This window comes from Symphalangus syndactylus, chromosome 4 (genome assembly GCF_028878055.3).
Source record: "Symphalangus syndactylus isolate Jambi chromosome 4, NHGRI_mSymSyn1-v2.1_pri, whole genome shotgun sequence".
NCBI classification, from domain to species: Eukaryota; Metazoa; Chordata; class Mammalia; order Primates; family Hylobatidae; genus Symphalangus; species Symphalangus syndactylus.
Genome location: NC_072426.2, coordinates 85,843,896 through 85,852,997, shown reverse-complemented (window position 1 = coordinate 85,852,997; position 9,102 = coordinate 85,843,896). Strand labels below are relative to the sequence as shown.

General features: G+C 53.3%; 1 protein-coding gene across 1 annotated transcript; it reads right to left on the bottom strand.

Moving 5' to 3' along the window:
* Positions 1-3,526: 3,526 nt before the first annotated feature.
* Positions 3,527-8,483, bottom strand: GDF2 (growth differentiation factor 2). Its single transcript, XM_055274013.2, has 2 exons — positions 7,923-8,483; positions 3,527-6,102 (listed from the first exon to the last, which is right to left on the bottom strand). The coding sequence occupies exons 1-2, from the start codon at positions 8,266-8,268 to the stop codon at positions 5,159-5,161; spliced, it is 1,290 nt and encodes a 429-aa protein (XP_055129988.1). The 5' UTR covers positions 8,269-8,483; the 3' UTR covers positions 3,527-5,158.
* Between the last annotated feature and the right edge of the window lie 619 nt (positions 8,484-9,102).

The following is a 9,102-nucleotide window of genomic DNA, read 5'->3' as shown; positions in this document are numbered from 1 at the left end:
AGACAGACTTTGGCTGAGGCTCGAGAACATCCTCCTGACAAATGGGCGTGTTCACATGAACCGGGCTTTCTGGGAGAGTGGTGGGCGGCTGAGCCAAAAGTGTTCCAGGGAAGCTGAGGCCACTGCTGTGCAGGTTTCTGCCTGGAGTAGGTGCTCTTTTTGAAGGCTCAGATTCTACAATTTGTAAAGGAAAGGAAAAATGTTCTGAAGATTTGTTCAGTCTGACCCTGCATAAACCGCCTGTGTTCCCTATTGGCTTGAGGTGTGGCCTGCCCTGGGCATGGTTTCCTTGGTGCTTCGGGAGAAGGCCAGGGAAGAAGTGGCAGCAGTTCCGACCCCTCCTCCAAGGCGCTGCTGCACGGATGTCACAGGCTGGTCTTTGAGAGATGAGCAGTTTCTCTGACCTTGGCTGACACATTGGAGAAGCCTCAGGGCTTTCTTACCCTGCACCTGGGGAGGCAGGCAGGGCTGTTGGACTCCCTGGGAAAGCTCTTAGCAGCAATGTTCAGACTCCTGTTTTCCCAAGACCGAGTCACCCCTGAGGCCTGAAACAGCTCCCAAGTATCTCTGGGACTTAGGAAACCAAGATGCCACCCCCTACATGCATTTAGAATTGGCTGTATCGTTGGTGGAGCTGAGTGCAGAATGAAAACATGGGCCCCTTCTTCTAAATTTACTACACATTTCAAGATGGCAAGAGCAGACCATTAAACCAAGCGCAGAGCCTGAGCGCCTAGTGGGCCACACACTGGAGCCTGCGAGCACTGTAGCGTTCTCGGAGCCAGGCCCCTTGTGGGTGAAAGGCCAGCATGGTCCTACTGGCCTCTCCTCCATCTCTGCACCATCACAGCTGGAGGCCAGGCCTGCTGCAGGGCCTGTCAGGGAAGGGAGTGCAGCCCCAGAGGTGACAGTGGTCCGGGCTCCGCTGCTGTGTGCCCAGCACTGCCTCCTCCACCTCCCTTCCTCATCTGCAGAGGAGCAAACCCACCTCCCTGAGGGTTGCTGTAAGGACCACCAGAGATGATGGCGTGGAGCCTTCCAGGTCCAAGCGGGCCTATCTTAGGGGCCCAGAATAAGAGGCCCCAGGGGCAGTCATAGCAGAAATCTAAGGAAGATTCTGAGGAGGAGCTGATGTCCAGGGCAGAGACAGCAGATCAGAAGAACCAGATACGGAACCAAAGCCTTGGTGCCCCACAGGGAAAAAGAGCTTCTGAGTTCAGTGGGGCAGGGCCTCCCACTTCCATCTGCGCTGGGGAATTAAGCCAGGCTTGAAAAAGACAAGGCTGCACACTCCCAAAAGTACTGACCAGGGATTATCCTCTTGCAATTCTGGTAGAATTCTGAAAGTGGGACAGCCCCAGTGTTTAGTGACCTGCTAACAAGACCTCTCCTTCTCAAGTGAGTAGTGACCTACAGGTGCCAGGCTGACCAGAGATTCTCACACTGGCAGGGCAAGAAAGGCAATGCCCAGGGAGGGTGGTCCCTAGGTGGGGAAGAGCCTAGGGAGGGGAGAGTCCAGGGAGGGAAGAGTCAAGGGCAGAGACAACCCAGGGAGAGTAGTGCCCAGGGACGGCAACGCCCAGGGAGGCGTGATCCCAGAGAGGGCAGAGTCCAGAGAGGGTGGAGCCCAGTGTGGGTGGAGCCCAAGATGGGGCAGCACCCTGGTAGAGCAGCATTTGCCCAGGAGAGCATAGATTGTGTTTGTTTTATCTTTTTTATGCCCTCGTTTTGATTTTTCCTTTCAGTGTGACTAACTTTGACACTGAGGAAAGCACCAGGACAGTAGTCCCTACAGGAGAGAATCTGGGCTTGGTGTCACAAACTGGAGCTCAAATTCTGGCTCCAGCAGTTGCTGGCTTGTGGCTCTGGCAAAGTGTGAGGGCTCCAAGTGCTTCTGTCTCCTATGTGTTTGTAAAAGGTAGGATAAAGACTCCTACTCATCTGCTGGTTATTTAGAGGCACTGGAGGCAGCGCTGGGCCAGGGCTGGTGCTCAGAGGTGCTCCAGGCAGCCTCTCTGCATCCCCATTACCTTACTGCCTCTGTCTCTCCATGTGTCTCGCTGCTGCTTTCTACATGGCATTCCCCAGCCTCTCTCCACTTGCTGTGGTACAGAGGTCAGGTCACAATGAGGGGCAGAGGACAGCCTGGCCATCCTGCCAACTCAGTGTATGGCTGGGGACAGGCCCCTGGCTTTGCTGGACTTCCGCTTCTTCATCCATGTGACATTGATAAGATTACTATCCTGATGGAATGCAAGGGAAATACTTCAGGAAACATTACAAATGCAGCCTTGAACGTGGCAGTCATCAGGCAGAGGAAATTTGATCACAAGAATCACCCAGTGACGCGGAGGCCAGGGAACATGCCTTGGGTGTTTCCTTGTATGTTCTGTCACTGCACATCTGTCCCAATTATGTTGGCCCTCCGGGAGTGACCAAGGTGAGAGGCGCACAGGACTTTTCCCCAGGGGACTCAAGAAAAGATGTCAGCAGCTCTCAGAGCCAGGCCAATGATGACCATGCAGGAGGAATATTGCGGCCCTCCTCAGAGCCAGAGAGGTCCATCAGGAGCATCAGGAGGGGGGTGGGGATGGTGGCACTGTAGCTGGGCCACCCAGAAGATTGGCTGGAGATATAAGGCTGGGAGTGGGGCCAGCAAGGTAGCCCCCCCGGGGGCAGAGAACAAGAAGGTGGTGTTAGGCTGGAGAGGAGGGGAGGAGTTAAGGATTGTCTTTTAGGGCAATTCAGGGCCCCCTTCTCCAGACGTGGGGAGGTAGAGGAAGGCAGGGAAGTAAGTGTCATCTTTGACTTGCAAACCCCTACACATAGACATCCCACCCCCTCACACATAGAAGCCCATACGTGAGCACTCCACTCACCCCAGTGTGCACACACCACATCACTCACCCCAGTGTGCACACACCACATCACTCACCCCAGTGTGCACACACCACATCAGTCACACCAGGGTGCACACACATCACTCACCCCAGGGTGCACTCACATCACTCACCCAAGGGTGCACACACCACATCACTCACCCCAGTGTGCTCACACATCACTCACCCCAGGGTGTACACACCACATCACTCACTCCAGTGTGCACACACATCACTCACCCCAGGGTGCACACACCACATCACTCACCCCAGTGTGCACACACCACATCACTCACCCCAGTGTGCACACACCACCCACCTGCATCCACCCAGCCCTGAGATGGCCGCCTGCCCCTCCCCTCTGCCTCCTTAGGAAGGGGAGGCCCATCCCTGTGGAGTCTGGAGAGTAGGGTAAGCAGGGTATGAGTCTATAGGGTCCTCAAGATCGGGTCTCACATTCAGGAGGGGCTGCAAATTAGACATTTGACTTTATTTTCGAGTGAAATTTTCAAGCAGGCACAGAAGCACACCACTAGGACTGAAAGAAGATGCTCAGCACCCAACTTGGAATCGCATTGTAACACCACACTGCCCGGCATGTACCAGGAATTCGTATTTTCTCTAACGCCAGTAATTAAACAAGAATGTTTCGTTGTATTTGTGTGTTAAAGTTGTTCATTGGTTCCATGTAAACATTTAACATAACGTTTTCCCCACCCCCCACTTTTTTTTAATAAATGGGAGCTTCAACCACGGAGAGGGACCCTGGCCTCTCTAAGCCTCCCCTAGGCCCTGCTTTGGCTGGAGGTCAGAGGGCCATAGGTGCACTCTTCACCACTTTCAGACTCTTCCTCATACTGCCCCGTTCCATGTGTGGCCAGGAGAGTCAGAGGAGAGGGTGAAACACAGAGCAAATGGAAGCCTTATCCTCCCTTGGGTTCGGGGAGGCTGAGTCTGGTCCCACAGTCCGAGCCCGGGCGGGGCGCTGGGATGCACAAGACTCAAGGGAGTCGGCAAATGCAGGCAGAGCCAGTGACCGCCGATAAGGACTGCAGCTCTTCCGATGCTGGGGAGGCCTCACCCAGGAAGGCTGGAGTCTTGTCACTTGAGGACATGTCACCAAGGAATAAAAATAGGTATGTTTCAAAGACCAAAGCCAGAGCACATTTAATTCCCACAAATTCAAATCCAGGCCCATCTCCCATGGGGTTGTCGCTGGGGGGCACCCTGGGCATAGCATGCTGGTGAGCTGGCTGTGCTGAGTAACTGCAGAGGTGCTGGCCACAGGCTGCCCCATCCCTCAGGGGAAAGTGTGCCCGGCCCTCTCAAACGGTCACATGGTTTCAGTCCATGGACAGTGAATGGCCCTGTGTGCACCATTGGCCGTGGGAGCACTGCACCAGGGGGTCACAATAGCTCCGGCCACAGTGTATCATGCAGCCCACGGGGCTGCTGTCCTGACCTCTCTCTCTATCCTGCAGTTGGCCTGGGGTTAGTTTTTCAGTGCCTCAGGGGTGATATTAAAAAGCATTTGGCCGCTGAGTGAGCACCGGCGACAGTGGCCAGACCACGCCCTGTATGTGACAAGCAGCCCAGTCACACCTGTGACTGATAGGCCTCAGCCTGGCCTGGCCTCAAAACTCCTGGGCTCCCAATGTCTCACTGCTCTTTAGCTGGAGAGAACCTGCTAAGCTGCAGTGGGGCACTTGGGAAGATCCTGGGCTTTGGTGTCCCACAAATCTGAGTTGGAATCATGCCATTGACCAATGCTACTTGACCTGCCTGTGTTTTGTGTCTCTAAATTGGAAGCCATGACCCTCTAACTGGGTTGTGGGAAATAACATGCAATGATGCGTGTGGCACGCGGCCTGCTCCTTCCCTCTACTCCCCAAGGGTTTTGGAGTGAGCTGGCCTCTTCCACCTCTCTAACTTCCATCAACCTCTGCAGTCACCTGCCCGCCTGTGCTCCTCTGGCTCACTGCTATTGTTTTCTGCTGACTTTGGATTATTTTTCCCCCTGTCTCCTTTTCATCACCTCCTTGCACCCCAACAACCCTCCCAGGTTTTCCTGTTGTGCTCAAATCCCCATTTCCTTAGCCTTCCCTGGCAGTTGAGCTCAGTGGTGTACGCTTTGGGTGGGGGGTGGGGAGGGAGAGCGGGCTCCCTTTCCTCCTCCAGGCTGTCATGCAGATTGAATCAGTCCTTGTTGTGCCCAGGGGGATGCAGGACCTCTCATGTGGAGCCCCTTTGGCCTGCCTCCCCAGCCCCGCAGGCAGATACTACCTACACCCACATTCTGCCACGCTCATGCCCTCATAATGGTACTTGAGGGTGGGCACCCCCATGTCATCCTTGTAGAGGACAGAGATGGGGCTCAGTTTGGTGGGCACACAGCAGGCCTTGCCCACCTTTGTGGGGAACTTGAGATGCACCAGGGTCTGCACGATAGCGTGTTTCGTCGGCGTCACATCGTCAGCCAAGGGGAAGAAGCAGCCGCCCTTACACTCGTAGGCTTCGTACTCCTTGGGTGCGATGATCCAGCTGTCCCAGCCGATGTCCTCAAAGTTTACCCGCAGGGAGGTCTTTTGACAGTGGCTGCCAGCCCCGGCGCTCCTTTTCCGCCTGGCTAAAGTCGACCCCGCAGCCACGTGGCCATCCGCGTCCTCCTCGTGGCTGCTCTCACCTTGCTCTGTGGAGCCGTCCTTGGACAGCTTCTTGAGCACGCTCTCTTGTTCATGGCTGATCATCTCCCTCAGCTCCAGCCTGGTCTCCTTGGTCCCGCTGCTGTGGTCATTGGAGAAGACGACAAAGAAGGGCAGGTTTCTGGAACCTGGGGGGACACTGATGTCCAGCGTGTCGCAGCCCTTCCTGTGGTTCTCCACAGTCACTTCCAGCTTATTTTTGCTCTTGGTGGAGTCGGACCGGACCCAGCGCTTCACGGCGCTGGACACTTCCAAGGTCTCCCAGCCCTCATCCTGAATGTCCTGGGACACCAGGAAGGTCTTGGTCTCTGTAGCACTATCCCAGGCATCTGTTCCATCCAGAACATCATAAATGACCACATTTCCTTTCAGGTCGTGAGAGGGGTCCACATGATTTTGACAGGAGACATAGAGTCGGAGCTCAGCTCTGGTGATCTGCTCGTGCCTCGGAATGGAGATGTTGAAGAGCAAGATGTGCTTCTGGAAGGGGAAGTCCTCCGTGGCAGTTATGGAGATGGCATCTGAAATGCAAACACACGTGGTGGGCACCTGCCGGAGGGTCTGTTTCCATGACACTGAAGCTGAGTCTCAGGGTTTAGACAGAAGGGCATCTGGGATAACAAATTTGGTCTGTATTATCTCCATTCGGTTTCACCCAAGCCCTTAAGGTATAAGAGTATTTTGAAAGGTACATTTAAGATCTTCCAAAGGAGATGCCTCCAATTGGGATTGACAATTCCTGCTGTTTATTGAGCATCTACTATGTGCCAGGCATTACACTGGGAGCTTTGCAGAATACATTTCACCTTAATCCTCTCACTTACCCTAGGAGGATCTAATTATTATTCCACGTTTGCAGATGTGGAGACTGGGATTCAAGGCAGTTAATTGCCAAAATGCATACAGCTAGTTAAGTATTCTGGGACTTACTAGCACACAGCTAGTGAGTACATAAAGAAAACAGCAAAACTCACTGTCAGATCCTGAGTGAAGATCCTAAGTGTATGAATTTAAAGGAGAGATCCTGGGTGGGGACAGTGAAACCCCAATATTAAGACAATATCAAAAATCTCGGCCTCTAAACAGTGTATAAATCATTTGAAATTGTAATTTCCAACCAAAGAGAAAGTGGATGATTGGTTTTAGTGTTTCAGGAACAAAATCTACTAGCTTCAATTGCTTTGTCATGTCGAGCAAAATGGGGCTTGCCTTTTGGCCACATAGTTATCTCGATATCCATTTATCCTGGGCTGACACTTTGTCATTAGCATGCTCCTGCTATACCGTGTCTGGTTCACAGACAGGGAAAAGAGGTTGTATTTTTTGAGTACTTGCTATGTGCCCACATATGTGGAGACCCTGTGCTATAGGGAAACCTAGCTGGCAGGTTTTGAAGTGCTAGTCTTGCCTCTGCAGACCAGTTAGGTCTGGCCTGGATGTGGTATGGAGCAGGGCCCCTTAGCCATTTGCAAGTCTCAGACCCAGGAAGGGAGAGGCTCTGTGCTCCTGGACATTCAGAGGGAGACAACAGCAGCAGGAAAAGCCGGCTGTGCAGGCAGACAGGCCTGGGTCAGAATCCAGCGGCTTAACACTTCCTAGGTGACATGGGTGGGTACCCTTGGTTGCTGCAAGCTTTGACTGAACAGTTTCACTCTTCAGAAACTTATTTCCCCTGCGTCATGTGAGCTTGACTGAGTTAGGACATAGGTCCTAGGTCCGTGTTTGTTATCTTCTAGTCCTTCTAAATCAGATATATTTCTATTTAAAAACAATTAGGTTCTCTTCCAACACTTCTCTGTCAAAGAATTTTATCTGATTTTTAAAACCCTTTCACAAGAAAGGAATAGATGTGCTTTGAACGTTTAAAAATATACCAGTTAGTTGGAGGTGAAATAGGTTGTCTGTTCTGTTCTGAAGTAGGAAGGGCACAGGAAGGGAAGGGGGAAAGGAAGAGAAGTGAATCAGAGGGGAGAGACGGAAAGAAGAGGAGAGTAAAGAGAAGGGGTGGAAAAAAGGGAGCCGGCATCCCTGTGCACCTGCTGTGTGGAATGTGGCACACAGCCTGGGGAAGGTGAATCCTTCAGAGCAGAAGCACTGAGTAGAACTCTCAGTGACTATGGAAACGTTCTGCAGTCTGCACTGCCTGATAGGGAAGCCATTAGCCACACATTTGAAAGGAAGCTGGTGAGGCTAAAGAACTAAGTTTTAATTTTATTTCATTGTAACTAATTTAAATGGAAGCTTGAAGAGCCTCCTATGGCCAGCGGCCTCCACCCTGGGGAAAGCAGCTGTGGACCTGTGAGTTCCACCCCAGCACGCATGGTGCAAGCGGAGACCCTACCTTCCATGCTGAAGCTCCGCACAATGTTGGACGCTGGCGTAGTCGACTTATCGGACGTGTACCTGTTGTACAGGTCGATCATGTACTGCGGCGGCTCCACCCTGGTTTTGTCCTGCGAAGGGACCCCACTCAGGTTAAGGCTGCGCAAGAAATCCACCTTCATGTTCTCCAGAAACATCTTCAGGTTGAAGGTGTGCTCCGGCAGCCCACCTCCAGGCACCCCCAGTGGGCTGTGGGCATTTCCCCCAGCAGACCCTCGTCCCCAGCTCTGCAGTGGCTTCCCCTGTAGGGAGCCAGCCAGCAGGGACAGCAGGGGCAGGGCCACCCACAGTGCCCCAGGACACATCTTGGGCCCACGCAATCACCCAGAGAGGAGACTGCAGGCGGCCGTGCTGTGTTAGCAGGCACGGGGAGGAGCCGGGAAGGAGCGGGCCGGCATCTCCCTGCTGTTTGCTCTGAAGGAGCCGTCCTGGCCAGCACCCACTCTCACCCGCCGCCGGGCTGGATTGTCCTCCACTTGTGCTTATCTGGTCCTCGATGCCGCGCTCCGACGTCTTATCTGAGGGAGCCTTCCGTTAATGAAGGCTCTATAAACATCTGACAAACACACAGGGCATGCGGGAAGGACACGGCCTACTGTAAAGAATCTGTGCTTCTCCAGGGGGTTATTGCCCCCTAATTAGGATACTTTCTCATTTCCTTGCCAGGGCTTTTCAGAAGAATCTCCAGGCAGGGTGACATATGCTCCATCTCCTGGGCCACAGGAGTGAAGAATCCAGGAAATAAGACCAAGTAGTCCTCCAAATATAGAAAGGACAGCACAAGATCACAGTGAACCGTGGGGGCTGGGGAGATGGGGATAGTGTGGGGACCACATTGGGGCTCAGAAGAGGCCTGCTTCTTGCAGAGTCGGAGCTTGCCAGCAAAGCTGCCTGTTCTGTTGGTGGGATGCATTGCTGAGCATTAGAGATCACGAGTGAATATGGCTCCCGTGCAATTTAGTGTGGTGATGAGTCACACTAGACACAGGCTGGGATCTCAGCTCCCTCACCAATTCCCTGCAAATGTCACCTGGAACAAGTCACCGCAGATCTTGGAGCCTCCCATTCAGAAGATAGTTGTAGGGGTTAAGAGGATGCTATGCCCCAGGCTGGCTTGGTGGCTGCATTCTGGATGCCCC

Excerpts from the sequence above, each read along its gene's own strand:
- GDF2 (XM_055274013.2), bottom strand. The coding sequence starts at position 8,268 with ATGTGTCCTGGGGCACTGTGGGTGGCCCTGCCCCTGCTGTCCCTGCTG. Across the intron at positions 6,103-7,922 it reads GCGGAGCTTCAGCATGGAAG|ATGCCATCTCCATAACTGCC; the intron begins GTAGGGTCTCCG and ends TTTGCATTTCAG.